This window comes from Chaetodon auriga, chromosome 12 (genome assembly GCF_051107435.1).
Source record: "Chaetodon auriga isolate fChaAug3 chromosome 12, fChaAug3.hap1, whole genome shotgun sequence".
Classification (NCBI taxonomy): Eukaryota; Metazoa; Chordata; class Actinopteri; order Chaetodontiformes; family Chaetodontidae; genus Chaetodon; species Chaetodon auriga.
In genome coordinates this window covers 21,108,129-21,122,842 of record NC_135085.1, presented here as the reverse complement: position 1 = coordinate 21,122,842, position 14,714 = coordinate 21,108,129, and the positions used below count along the sequence as shown (strand labels likewise).

The window sequence follows — 14,714 nt, the reverse complement described above, 5'->3', positions numbered from 1 at the left end:
TTCCAGTGTTCCCCACGTTAAAAACAACAACTATGTGTTATTATACAAACAGTTACAGAGTGAACTAAAGATCCAAACTGTCCTGTAGTGTAGTAAGTGTGACTGCATTTCAATTAAACTAACAGCAAATTAAAAATTATGTATTTGATTTTCCTGGGGAGGACTTGAGACCAACCCAAGGACCTCTGAAAGGTCTCAGGACCCCGATTTGAAGACTGGAGAACACGTATGTTTATAATGACTTTTGGGCTGCTTTGAGACTCAAAATGTGTATTCAGAGAGCTGATAAATGAGAAACATCACTTTGATGTAAACACTTTATATTAGGCTGATTACAGAAGAATTAAATTAGACTTATGTGTAAATTGTTCAGGTTAAAGCAGGACACAATAAAAATGTGATTCAGCTGAAAAACTGTGTCAGAGGTGTGAATTTTACTTTAAAAAAAAAAATCAGTTTTCATTGGGCTTGTCGTTTTCTGAAAACATATTGACTGAGGCAGATCACAGACTGCATGTGAGGAAAGAGCAGTGAGTCATTTGTCTGAAGAGCAGGATCACTATCTGCCGAGCAGGAGGTGTCTTTAGACATGCAGGCATGAAATGTGAGGAATGAAAATCATGACCAGCATTCTCGAAATGGCCATACTGTAGTAACATGACGTGCCGTGCATTGCACCTAACAACTGTGCAGTCAGATTGTTGACTGTCTGCGCAGCGGATAGCCGCGTTTTTTTTCCAAGGTTGTGCTTTTGGTTACTTACGGTAAGATGGACCCGCAGTGTCCACTAAAGGATCAGGTGATCCACTAACTACGAAGCGAAGGCTGACTGGGGAAAATGCAAAATGACATATAGCAAATGTCGGAGCATAATTCATTCACATTTTCGGCTCAAATTCGGACTTGAATCGCACCGCTGGAGCTCCAATGTGACGATGGCTCGTTAGGGCTGGTGGCGCAACTGCGATTTTTTTGATATTTTAATTTATGAAAAATCACATTCACAGACAAATATTGGTTTCAACATGGGGCTGTGCTACAGTTTGCGTCCCCGGCTCTTCGGGGACCTGAGCGGGTCTATCTCCAACGCTACCTCGGACTCGGACCAGCCTCCGGACGCCGCCGTGCCGACCCGCGCCGGGGGAGCTCGCCAGGAGGACACCGGGGGATGCGGGGAGAGCTCGTCGCTACGCGGCGGCGGCGGCGGCCCGGTGCGCCCCGGGGACCCTGCCAGGCTCCCGGCCGGGGAGCACCGCCGTGGAGACACCGGTACCGACGGTGTGCTCATACAAAACGGAGGCGGCGGCGGCGGCGGAGGAGGTGGCGGTGGCGGTGGAGGAGGCAGCGGCAAGGGGACGGGGAAGGACCGCGGCCGACGCTTACAGCTGCTTCAAAAGACTAGCACCCAAAAGCAGAAAAACTGGGACAAATTGCTGGTGGAGGAGAAGGAGGCCGAGAAGGAGGCGAAGAAAGTCAGTAAGAACATTGACAGGGCGCTGAAGGAGCTCAAACGGGAGTACAAACAGACGCATCGGCTGCTGCTGCTCGGTAGGTCGAGTCCCTCTCTGTTGTTGTTGTTGTTGTTGTTGGACCACAAGCGTTTTTTTTTATTATTATTATTAAAATCTAAAGTCTTTCCACACATTATGTCACTGCTCTGCCGAGGCCTGGTGGCACATCTGTCGGCTTGGCTGTGAAGACTAACCCCCGCGGCTGTCAATGACAAATGATGAAGATGGACGTTTAGACTCAATGGGCCTGCTGTCCTGTCACTGGTACATTTAGGGTTATCGGGAATTTTGAAACGCCAGTTAAACATGATGCAGGCCGGTCATCATGGACCAGTACACACAGGTTTACAGAGACCACTTAGCTGATGGCTACTGGGCCATGTCAATAGTATAGTATAGTATAGTATAGTAGGCCTATAGAGTGTAGGACTATAGATCAAACAGCCTTCTACCTGTGATACGTTTACAGTAATTCTTTACAAAGCATACAGTGTATTTATACTGCAGTATAGTAGAGTATAGTGTAGTAAAGTTGTCTTTTGTCTACAAATGAATGGAAAGACCACTTAGCTTTTGTCTGTCAGCCAATATTTTCTCTAAAAACCAGCATAGTGTAACACAGTGTGAGAGTGAGTCTGTTCAGGGACTTTTCACTAAAGTTTTTCCAAATAAATCAATGTATGTAGTTGGAGGGTAGAGCGTAGTGGCTTATAGTACAGTAGAGTAAGGTGTTGAATTGAACAGCGTAAAATATAGTTTAGTAGGCTTTGGTAAACAAAGAGCCATGGAGAGAGCACCTAGCTTTTGGCTCCTGGGTCATATTTACTCTGAATATGTTATATAGTACAGTATATGGTGTGTGACATCAGTTTACAGATAAATACTAGGTTTCTGAATAACTGTGGCACCTTCACAGGAAGTTTTTACAATAAGTAAATGTAGTGCAGCTGAGAATAGTGGAATGGTGCGCAGTGTTAATATAGGCCCTAATAGGCCTGAGAATCCAGTAATGTATGCTTGGACCGCTCCTGGACCGTGTTTACTCTGAATATAGTGTCATGTAGTACAGCATAGTTTGGCATAACACAGTACAGTGCGGCCTGTGGTGTGGTGTGACATCTGTCGAGGAATTACTGATAAGTGAAAGGCATCTGAGTAACTGTGGTACACTGACAGGAAGGTTTGTCCATGAGTAAATGTACTACAGTAGAGTACAGTGTAGTATAGTGAGCCGTATCTAGTATATAAATATCTACGGAGACCACTTAGCTGTTTGATTCTGGACCATGATTGCTATATTCTTAAGTGTAATATAGTTGAGTGGAGTGTAGTATAATCCAGGGTTGTGTCCAGTGGTGTAGAGGGACATCAGGTTTTAGAGTACAATAATGTACTCAGTGTTTTGCTATTGGGATATTTAGTGTAGCATGTGCTTCATATCTTAAATTATCTGTAGTAGTACAGTGTGGGGTAGTAGAGTGCTGTATATTGTAGTGTGTTGGCCTGTGGTGTGGTGTCATTTGTCCAGGGACAACAGATGCAAAATAGCCTTTTTGGACCAACTGTTGCACATTTACAATAAGGGTTTTCAGCGAATACGTGCACACTGTAGCATATTGGAGTGGCCTGTAGTATAGTGCAGTAAAATGTTGTACAGTATAGTGTGTTCTGGATTGTAGTTCAGTAGGCGATAGGGTAATATTGTAGGCGTCCATGCGCTTCAGTGGGCTTGAGTGACGAGATGTTGAATCGATCCACACAGTGTTACTCATCGATTCCAATTCTGATCATCGGTTTGATAAAGATACCAAACACTTTTATTTTCATTCGGGTGCAAATGGAGGTTTTTCCACAGCTGCTTTATGGTCACGCTGCTACGTATGGATGATCAATTTTAAGGCATCAGATAGGCAGCTCGAAGCACTGGTTTGACAGTGTTTTTAGCATTAGCTGCAGTAAGTGATTATAATTAGATGAAGCCTTTGCTGTTTTGATTCATGCACCATAAATGTTAGTCTTAATCCCTTATCGGTTTGATTTTGTCCTTATAAATTACAGGTTATATATCAGTTGGGATTCCAGTGAGGTCCATTTTATTACCTCACTGGAATCCTGTGATTGATAGTTTGTGTAATTTATCAAGACTTTTCCAAATACTGGTCAGCAGCATCCAGGTCTTCTCCCTGGAAAATGCACTGTGTTTCTACATGGAGGTGTTGTGTCAGGTCGGACCTCTTTAGACTATATGTTTCATCCCTGAACACACAGCAGATAGGCTCCAAAATTAACATCCACTTTCCCCTCATTGGCCTCTCCAGCCGCTCTTCAGCGCAGAAGCAGAAACAGTTTAATTTTCGTCATAGCTTACGCATCTTAAGCTTGTAAGCTGTGTTATTTTACCACACAAACAGAAACCACCTCTGTGCTCTACGTGTAGGCCGACACAGTGCTGAAGTTTTCACAAAGGTCAGCGCTAAACTTCCAAAAGAGAAAGTGTTGATCAGGAGCTTAAGTGTCGGAAAACAACGTTTAAATGCCGACACATTTACAGTAAAAATAGAACTCATCGGCTTTCAGTTCAGACGGTCGCACTTGACGCCGCGCTGCATGTTTTTGCTTTAAATAGTGTAACGCTTCGTTACTCTATTTAATAAATGGCTACCAGTTTAATTTCTCGAGTAAACAGCTCTCAATAATCACACACAGGAAGAAATGGCTCATCCTAATGAAGTCACTGCATTCTGTCATGCATTCTTCCGTGAGCCACTGTTGAAAGCTGGACAGCGTGCACGACCCGTGTCACCGTGTCATTCCAGCTTGTCATTATGGTTTTGTCGCCTTTCTTCACCGCTAGAGAATCATAATTATTTTCCAGAGCGACCTGTCCTGGTGCACCCAGGAGCCTCGGCACGAGCCGCAGGCCGGCTCTGGTTTTCCTTAAGAGGCCTTCGGGACTTTATACCCTCCAGGTCTCCAGCAGGACTCCTGTTGCATGCCAGAGGACTGAGGTGGTTTGTGTTCCTCTGAAAGTGGACACCTTTCAAATAGTGTTACATTTCAAGGCAACGTATGCCGGCTAATCTGGGTCACTTTATCTGTTTGTATTTGCAGCAGGTATTTAGTTGAATAATGATAGCTGTAAGGAAGTGTTGTTTATCCTTAACGGGCCGCCACGTTCAGCTGGTGCTGGAGCTGGAGTGCAGTTTTAGCCATTTTTAGAGTTGGTTCATCATTTTGAATCAGATTTTCGGTATCGTATGCCGCAAGCTGACAAGCTCATTTTAGACACAGTTCAACTCTCAGATTCTGGATAAGTTTTATAAAATACCTGTCAAATAGTTCTAAAATAATTGGTGATAAACGTCTCATATTGTTGAGTTTTAAGGTTTCATATTCAAATACAGAAATGACAAAACAGTTTTTCTTGATGCTCTGGAAATGCAGCACGGTTAGTTAAAAGCACTGGTGGTTTTTAATAATACAAAATATAATCGACAAATAAATTACGATGTAATATTCTAGATTAAGATAAAACTTTATTGATCCTGGGGGTAAATTCACAAAGTACCCAGCAGATAAAGTATGTGAAGTAGTTAAAGCATCTTTACCAGCTGGAACTTTAAAATGATGATAAATGAATGAAACATATTAATAATCAGTTATTAGAAGTGAAAATTGAAATGCCCGAGTTTCACATGTAACAGAGTTGCTGCTATTTGTACACTGTGGTATTGCTACATTTCTTGAATATCTAGTACTTCTTCCAGCTTGTGTTAAAAGTAGACAGTAGTTTTAGTTTTAGTTTTTTAGTTTTACAAGACTGTTTAAGTTACATGCAAGAAACCTGCAGAACTGAAGCTTCAAAAATCAAATAAATCAAAGTGAGGTGGCCTGATTGAACTTTTTTAAACTATATAGGATTTATTGATTTATTTCCTTTGTTTTGTGAGACGCTGCACAGCAATAAAACAGTACAGGGCTCCAACTATCAAGACTCTTAAGCAATTGTCCATCTTTGATAATCAGTTAATCATTGAAATCATTTTAAAGGAAAACCAAACCTTCACTGGTTCCACCTCCTCCCATATAAATATATTTGTCTTTGGGCTCTGGGAACGTGTGAGGCATTTGTCACTATGTATTAAGAAAATAATCAAATAATTGATAATAGAAACAATCATAGTTGCAGCTGTAATGAATATATAACTGATGATATAACAGAAGTAAAGTGGCTGTGCAGGCTCCCGTCACTGCCTTTAAGAAAGCCAACTGCTCTCTCCATATTACACAGATCAACACGTTCCTCTAACCATCTATTCACTGCAAAGCAGGATGCTTGATGCTGATCGAGGCAGAGCTGTGAAGTGACCACCAGACTTCAGCTGCCTTCAAACAGAGTTTTATGAGTGATTTCGACACGTGACGTCAAGCACGTGACAGATTTTGTGTTCAGATCTTTACAGTCATGAAACCTATTGAAAGATTTCCAATTAATATGAACACAGTCCTGTTTGAAAGACAAAAAGCTTGTGAAAATACGTCAACGAAGACATTGTTAAACATGTTTGAGCAGGAGGACGATTCAGAAAATGGGAATTCCTTTAATAGAGTTCCTTCAGACTTTATACTGCAGTACATGAACACAGGAATACAGTGATGGGAACTGGAAGGCAAGTTCCTATTATTTCTTGGAAAGGAAGTGACTTTATTGTTAGGTCTCTTGGATCAGATTCTGGACAGACCCGTGATGATATCTCGTACAGCTTTTCTAGATGTCCTTTACTGGCCGCCCCACGTCTCGGCCTCGTTACCGGCGCGAGGCCGAACAGGCTGCTGGCGACGCGGCACCCTGGCTGAAACGAGGCAGGCGGGCCAATGAATAGCTTGTTGGAAGTCACTGATTGTTGTGATTTGTCAGGGTTATTCTTTTTTTTTTGTGCCACTGTCCTGCGGGGACGTATAGCCCGGCTGCCCCACCTCCCTTTGAAGTACAGTCAGGTGAACTTTGCTTCTGTCTGAATGGGTTTTATCATTGACCATTGCTGAACTTTGCTACTAACTGCACAGAGTTCTCACTTAATGTAATAACCACCAAGAGGTACTGGGGTATGAATTATTGTCGTATTTGTGTTACTAATAGCAGGGCCGCGGTGTGAGCTGTCTCATATCCCTGCATCAGCTGAATCAAAGTGAACCACACCACACCAGAAGGACGCTGGACTATGTTTGTTCTCCGGGTTTTGCTTACTGTATACACTTTATCAAGAGCCTGCGTCCCCACAGAGAGCGCCATGAAGTTCTTTCTGGCTTCAGAAAAAAAAAAAAAAAAAAAAAAAACATTCAGGGAGGCTAATTTTAGCTGGATATCGTTTGGATGTGTGCCCCGTTTTTACAGTACGTGCTTCAGTTACAGTCGGGGCTGGTAAGGAAGTGTGGAAGATTTACACGTAGAGAAGAAGTCCTTTAAGTGTCAGATATTGTTAGATTTACTGTAGCAGCTCACTGGCTGTTAGATTCTTTACCCAGCTGGAAAGCCCATATATTTGACTATACTTAATGTATTTATTAAAAGGCAATCATTTCGCAGAGCCTCTGGTATATTTCCAAAATCAAACTGTGCATCATTGAGAGCTGGTCATTGATTATCAGCTATTTTTAAGGGTCTTACATTGCCAGGGTGTGGGAATCAAAAGTCCGGTATCAGTCTGAAAATAGTAAAGACATCTTTGTCAGACTTTGAGAGCAGAATTTACTTGTAGTAGAGTATTTTTAGAGTCTTGCATTGCCATGTTTATGTAAGCGACGGATCTGAGAAACTTTTCCCAACACTGCACATGCACACGAACGGACAGAGACATTAATCATGAAAGATAACAGCAGCCGTTCCTTAAAGATATCAGAATGATACAGACATACAAGACAAGGCATTGAGGAATAATCTGCTTTGGATAATAGTTTGTGCCTGAGACGGTTTTACCACAAGCATAAGATGCCTCCTGCTCCACTTATAGGCCAGTTCTCGGTGTGTGTTAGCGTATAAAACTAGTTGTAATGCCACAACGTCACGCTCAAACGCACACGTCTTAAAGTCAGAGCATGAAGAAACGTTCAGACTTAAACTTAAACATCACAATAAGAAAAACACATTTCAGAGTGAAGAGGGACTTTAGACAGTACAGGTGAAAATGTTTTTTTATGCACTGGTCATAGTTGACATTTCCTCTCTATATTCTCAAGGTTTTATCAGAGGGGTTTGTTCATATATCATTCATAACCTCATTTCTAGAACATTTTATTCCTAAAAACGTGGAGAAAAGTGCTAATAAGAGATTTCCAAAATTCCCTCTGTGAAGACCTTTGACTCTAATGTGTCTTGGTTTAATCCAATATTCACATTTCTGCAAATGAGTGCACATTTAATGAGATGATGCCTCATTTACATATTTAAACAAACACTATCAGAAAGAAAAAGTAATTGTCTTGGACTAAGTAATCAGCTGGAGAAGTTTCATGGTGCTATCTGTCAGTTAGATTTTTTACCTTATTCGCCTGTATTGTCTTGAGAGTGAAATTTGCAGCGTTGCACACAAAACATAAATATCTGACAGTACTTCATAAAAAGTATAATTCATACAGAAAATCCTGGATTCTGTTTCCTTCACATGGAGCCGGCAGGAGCCTCAGCATGTATGCTGTGCTGCCTCTAACCACTAGAGAGTGATGTGGGCCAGTCACTTGTTTTGACCTTGCTTTCAGAGGTGGGGAGACAGGATTTTCTCTTTTCCTCTTTGGTGAGGGAGGGGAGGGTGGCGTCGGTGATATTTTCACACCAGCACAGGTGAAGTCAGGGTTCCAGTTACGATTTGCATGCTGCACAACTTTGTTGCACTCATGTCACTACATGAGGCGAGTATTTGCATTGCATTTACATAAAGGAAACAATAACAGCACACTGCTTGTTACACGTTGCACAAATAGTCATTCGCGGCCGCCTCGTGCTTTTCGGTGACCCATGAGCATTTGCAATATAAGCATACAGCACATGTAATGTTTTTTTTGTTTTTTTTTCCCCTGGCTGCACCAGTGTAGCATTGCATGCTAGCCTTAGCTCAATGTTAAGGGCAGCCTACCAAGTTTTACCAGTTGCTCTTGAATGAGAAGGACTTCCTTCTCTCTCACTCATGCACCCTTGCTGACAGAAGCATCAATAAGGAAATTGGTCTGCTACTTTTACCTGCAAGAAACACAATGGTAGTCTACGTGCAGAGTGCCATGTTGGTTAGTTAAAAGTCAAGCCTTTACAACCCCACACCCCGTTTTGGTCTCGAGAAGAGGAAGCCACATCAAGTCAAACATAAATATCAGACAGTGATCACAAAAGTGAGTTTTTCCATTTCCTCCTTATTGGAAAAAGCATGATTTGCACTTAGAGAGTGCACTTGTTATGATGCCTGCCCCCTTTATTTTAGATATTTGGAGCTGAAACCTTGTCAAATGTGATTAACATACATTGTTTGAAATAAGGAGAATGAGTTTGTCTGTCACCGTACGACAGCAGGTGTATACAAATAACACAAGCTCTCAGATGAAGGGCCTCTGGGGCAAATCCATCCTGTGCTGCTCTCTTGTTCAGTGTTTAAGTTACTTCATTGTCTTTGGCAGGTAAACATTGATGAAAAAAGTTGGCATGAGATGTGCTGGCACTATTATTTCTCTTATTGGCAAAATTAGGACATAGAGTTTGTGAAACAAGGTGATTATTTCTTCAAGAAATCACCACCATAAGACTGATATTGTGTTCAATGTGGAGTTTTTTGTAAACCTTGTCAAACTAAATGCTATTGCCTTCGGTATGATGAGAATATTCTTGTACTAATTATGTTGGGAAGGTGTTTTTGTGGATGTTTTGATGATGACTTCCTCATCAAACTGAATGGCACTTTAATTTCATATGGTATCACTTCGATTTTACAGTAACATGATAGAGTGTATATAGCTCATGATTTTATTAGGATTTTTTGTGTGTTTATTTTATTAATCAAAGGAGGGGAAATGATCATTTCATGCTATTCATGGCCAGTTAGCATGATGTATAACCTATAGCAATGGTTCGCAACCTTTTTGGCTTATAACCCCACATAAACTACGTCTACGTTCCACCACTTGTCACTGTTTGTACATGTGTGTGAGTTATGACCAGCAGTCCAAACAGTATGCATTTCTTCTTTCTTAGGTTGTTTATTCTGAATCATTTTTAGAGGCTTGAAGAGGTAATAGGATCCAGAATTCACACAAAGAATGTCTCTAGAAGAAAGTCTGAAAAAAGAAACTAGTAGTAATGCGTTTTTCCTTGTTTCTTATCTTGTTAATTATCGTTGTGAGTTTATGTCACGAGCTTTAAGCAGAGGTCTCGACCCCCAGGTTGGGAATCACTGGTCTATAGGATAGTTGAGTTGTTGTCAAAGGAGCCTAAAATAGACACACATTCGATGAAAGACCCTCTTTGAGCAGATTTTTGTGAATTTACTGTCTGTACTGCAGTGTGGAAGAAGCACTCATCTCTTTTACTCAAGTAAAAGTCGCAAGACAACAATGGAAAAACACTGCATTACATGTTAAAGTCATGTATTCAGATTTTTTCTGAAGTAAAAGCACACGTGTTATCAGCAGAATGGACTTAACATATCAGCACTCTTGCACCAGAGTGACTCCTGTCACTTACAATGTTGCATATTATCATACTGGATCATGAGCATCATAATTTGTATACTCATCATATGTTTTCTATGTAAAATCTTAATCTGCAAAGTAACTAGTAACTAGTGGAAGTATAAACTAACAGAAAATGAAATGAAATTACAGTTGTTACATAGCAGAAAATGTACTTCAAGTATCAAAATTAAAATTACTCATAATTCAGGAAAGTGAGTTTTATACTATATTAGATCAGTATTACTGATGCATTAACACGTTAGCAGCATTTTACTGATGTGATTTATCAAGGTAGAGCTAACAAACTTAATCTTTAACCACGCATCATATTTTATAACATCACTGTATGATTTGTACGTAAAATATGAATCTGCAAAGAAACTAAAGCTGTCAGATAAATGTGACCAAGTGAAAACTGCAATATTCTCGTCTGAACTGCGGTGGAGTGCAAGTATTAAGTAGCATGAAATGGAAATACTTGTGTAAAGTACCATTACCTCAAAATTGTTCTTAATTGAGTGACGTAATGGAGTACATGTACTCAGTTACATCCCATAGCTGCTTTACTGTACATTAGAAGTCACTTCTGTGTCATGTTGTTTCTGTCTGAACTGCATTTACTCACGCATTATACTTAAGTACATTTTAAGGTACATGTACTTTATGTCAGTAATTGCTTTGCATGCTACTTTATACCTCTACTACTAACATTTTAGAGAAAAATATTGTGCTTCTTACTTTATGAACGTCTTACCACAGTACAGTATAGTTGCTAAATACAGATTAACAATTCTAAACTGTCGTCTTACAAATATGAAGCATGGTTACAGATGAAAATAAATGCAGCTTACATGGCAATGCAACAACAGATCTAAGTATGTTATGAATAAAAAAACCCACAAGTACAAACCTCTTAAAAGGGCCATTTTGCACAATGAATACTTAAGCTTTTGATTCTTTAAGTTCATTCTGTGTCTTATAACTCTGCACTTTTGACTGGACAAAAAAAGCCACAGAGTATTTTTAAACTGTGGTATTACTACTTTTACTTAAGTAGAGGAACTGAGTACTTCCTCCACTACGTACTAACAGTCCACATTCTCTGGAGGACGACCCTGATGGCCCCCAGACCTGTAGTGTATGAAGCACACAGATAGGAAAAGCCCAGTGCGCGCGCACGCACACACGCACACACACACGCACACACACACACACACACACACACACACACACACACACACACACACACTGTAGACGGGTGCCAGTTTGGGTCAGGTCCACCACACTGACTGGAAGCCAACAAGAAGAAGAAGACGAAGAAGAAAAAGAAGAAGAAGAAGAAGAAGAAGAAGGAGAAGGAGAAGGAGAAGAAGAAGAAGAAGAGACCCAGCCCCTCTGTATAGCAGCAGAGAGGCGTCCGGGTTTCCACCCCTTTGCCGATTACTTTGATAGCAGGATAGCGAAGGACTAAATGGGAATGGCTCCTCTCGCTTTGCCACACAAGCTCTAAAATGCTATACGAGTGCGGGTTGTTAATGTTACAGTTTAACGCAGGTTTGTTTTCCACCTCCACGGTCCACGGCTACTTCCTGGTGCCACAGAGAGAGGCAGTGCTGAGTTAAAGAGACAGAAATACTGATAGAAATTCAGATAGAAAAAAAATACTGAGAGAAGAGAGGGGTTGGAGACGCGATAGGAACAGTTGACTGGATTCCCAGAAATTGAAAACCCTCTCTCTCTCTTCTTATTTATATGTATTTTTGATATTTCTTTCTTGAACCGAGTCGTTTTTCTTCGTTGGTTTTGTAAACTAACAAACGGTTTGGATGACGGTTGGCTGCGGCTAAAGCGGAATTGTAACGGGGAACATATTCCTCCCTCCGACGGAGAAGCCTCGCAGAGATTTTTCCTTTTTTTTTATTTTACAGTAGACTCATTCCTGTGTCATTTTAAACCACGATATCATCCCGGGTGTTATTTTATATTTTTTTACGATTCCACAAGGAAGGGTTAGGGCGACGGAAGATGGGTTGTTTGGGCAACAGCAAGACTGAAGATCAACGCATCGACGAAAAGGCACAACGAGAGGCTAATAAAAAGATAGAAAAACAGTTGCAAAAGGAAAGACAAGCGTATAAAGCCACACACAGGCTCTTATTACTGGGTAAGGCTGATTTATATGTGATGGCTATCTGAAATGTAAGCTAACCGTAATCCCTTTCGTTTACCGAACACGTAGCCCCATTTGACAGCGCTTGCAATAATATGTCATGGGGGTGGATATTGATGGAAGCGAAGCTCCGGAGCCTACAATTAAACTGGCTTCGTTTCCAAAACGTGTACGGTTTTTAACGCTAACCTGAACGCCCCTGTTCGTGTTCATTTGGTGATATTTTTATGTATACATATATATTTTTGGTGTGTTTTCGAAGGTGCGGGAGAGTCCGGAAAAAGCACCATTGTGAAGCAGATGAGGATTCTACACGTCAACGGCTTCAACGCGGAGTGAGTGCTGTTCAATACACTGATTAAATAGCCACATGAACGCCTTAAAGATTATATTCATGCTTATTTTTATGGCCTCGCTCCCAATGAATAACACTGTCGAGGCCAGAATATAGCCTGTGAATGGATTTTCCCCAGGCACTGCAGCGCCTGTTGGGCCCAGTATCCCATGCAAAGCAGCTAATATCCCCCCCCCCCCCCCCCACCTCTCCCTTTTTTCCTCCTTTTTGGTGTACACGTACAGTTATCATACATATGGGAGGATCTCAGTGTCACACAGATGCCAAATAATTCACTGTTTCCTGTTTCATGTGAGAGGGCGAAAGGTTGTGATCGACACAGGCCTATTGATGATTTGTTTTGCTGCAAGGCCTTGCATGGCATTGATCTGACCAGTGGTCTATTTGAAACAGGCCCAGTACATGTCAGAGTCCTGTAACTGTATAAAAATGTGTGAATTCAAAGTTTTTATCCTAAGGAAGGTGGGTTTTAGAGGATAGGAGGCATGATGTTGCAAAAAAATTAAAAGAACTTAATTACAGCACATCACATCCCTTTAGTTTTGCATTTTACGAAACCCCAATTCAGTGTCACCTGCCCTCCACTGATGCACACTCCCAGCTAACACCTGGGCTGTATGTATAATTGTATTAGAATAGAGTCTAACCTGGCTGTAACCCCTGTCTTACTCATAACCACCTTGATGATAAATCTTTTGTGGTCTGCTGTGGTTGATGTTTTCGTAACTGCTGCCTCATGTATCTGTCCTGTCCCCATGCAGAGAAAAGAAACAGAAAATCCAAGATATTCGGAAAAACGTGAAGGATGCCATAGTGGTGAGTGTCATCTGTATCGCTTCCCAAATGTGCTCAATGTCTCTGTTGTTACTCTGAATCCCACTGCAATCCCATTTTACTGATTATTATACGGGCTTACGGATTTTTTCCCTCTATTCATCCTGCTTAATGCTTGTTTTTTTGTTTTTTTTTCTCCCACAACTTCTGCTTTGCAGACTATAGTGTCTGCGATGAGCACTTTAATACCCCCAGTCCCGCTAGCCAACCCAGAGGACCAATTCAGAATCGAATACATCAAAAGCATAGCACCTCTCTCTGACTTTGACTATTCACAGGTAAGACGTTCATAAAGTTTGTGTGTGTGCTGATGTGGAAGTGTGTGACAGGCTGGATTTGTAAGCTCCATATGTGCTTTTTTTGTCTTTTCAGCATGCATTTGTGTTTGCGGTATGTGATGAGAGCATTTGCTGTTTTTATGAGCCCTATAGCCAACAATATAGATCTTGTTGATATAGCTCAGGGGTGTCAGAAACAATTTTGCTGTAACAGACTTAATGTTGTCTTTCTTCTGTAAGTTACTTGTTTTTATGACATGGTGGGGTCTTTTTAACAAAACAAAGCTAAGATCATTGCTTTTCCTCTGGGAGACATGAAATTCTGAATGCAAATGTCAGCTAACTTGTCTGAAATCAACAGTTAGTTGATTCAAGTGCTTGTTAAAGGTTTGCTTCCCCTTCGTAGCTGGAGCAGATGCACTGCATGTGGATTTGAATGCAAGCTGGACATGGGATTCTTTTCTTTGTGTGATCAGCCATTCAATAGCACGAGGTCATACGTTGGAAATGTAGACAATGTTTTACATAATTTTAAAGTGTTCCTTGTTTGACACCGGCTGTGCAGCACCTCTAAACAGGAATGCCAAATTAACAAAGAGCTGTGGATTCTGACTCTGGGAGCTTTGAATATTTTTGTTTTTGTTATGCACTTTGGGCTTTTATGAGAATCAAATTTAAGTATGAACATGCTCTTATGTATGAATCAAGAACAGGGTTAATCTCCTTTTGCTGTATTGATCATCCCTTTAGCTGTTGGTTGTATTGGAGTTGACAGTGATGTGAGGTACTTAATATTTAAGTTAGAACAGGTTTTTTTCTTCTAATGTGCAGAAGCTTGTTTTAAGAGGTGAAAT

At 41.0% G+C, this 14,714-nt stretch overlaps 1 protein-coding gene across 4 annotated transcripts in view; it reads left to right on the top strand.

Annotated features, from left to right (window-relative positions):
• Positions 1-888: 888 nt before the first annotated feature.
• Positions 889-14,714, top strand: part of LOC143328956 (guanine nucleotide-binding protein G(olf) subunit alpha) — a 43,052-nt gene continuing 29,226 nt past the window's right edge. For 2 of the 4 annotated variants that reach the window (XM_076744512.1, XM_076744511.1), the window contains exons 1-4: positions 889-1,548; positions 12,656-12,728; positions 13,510-13,564; positions 13,741-13,860. In XM_076744512.1, the coding sequence (XP_076600627.1) occupies positions 1,026-1,548; positions 12,656-12,728; positions 13,510-13,564; positions 13,741-13,860 (771 nt within the window). In that variant the 5' untranslated portion in view covers positions 889-1,025. Of the gene's footprint in view, positions 1,549-11,588; positions 12,388-12,655; positions 12,729-13,509; positions 13,565-13,740; positions 13,861-14,714 lie in introns of those variants that run through there. The other 2 variants (XM_076744515.1, XM_076744514.1) reach the window with 1 other exon arrangement.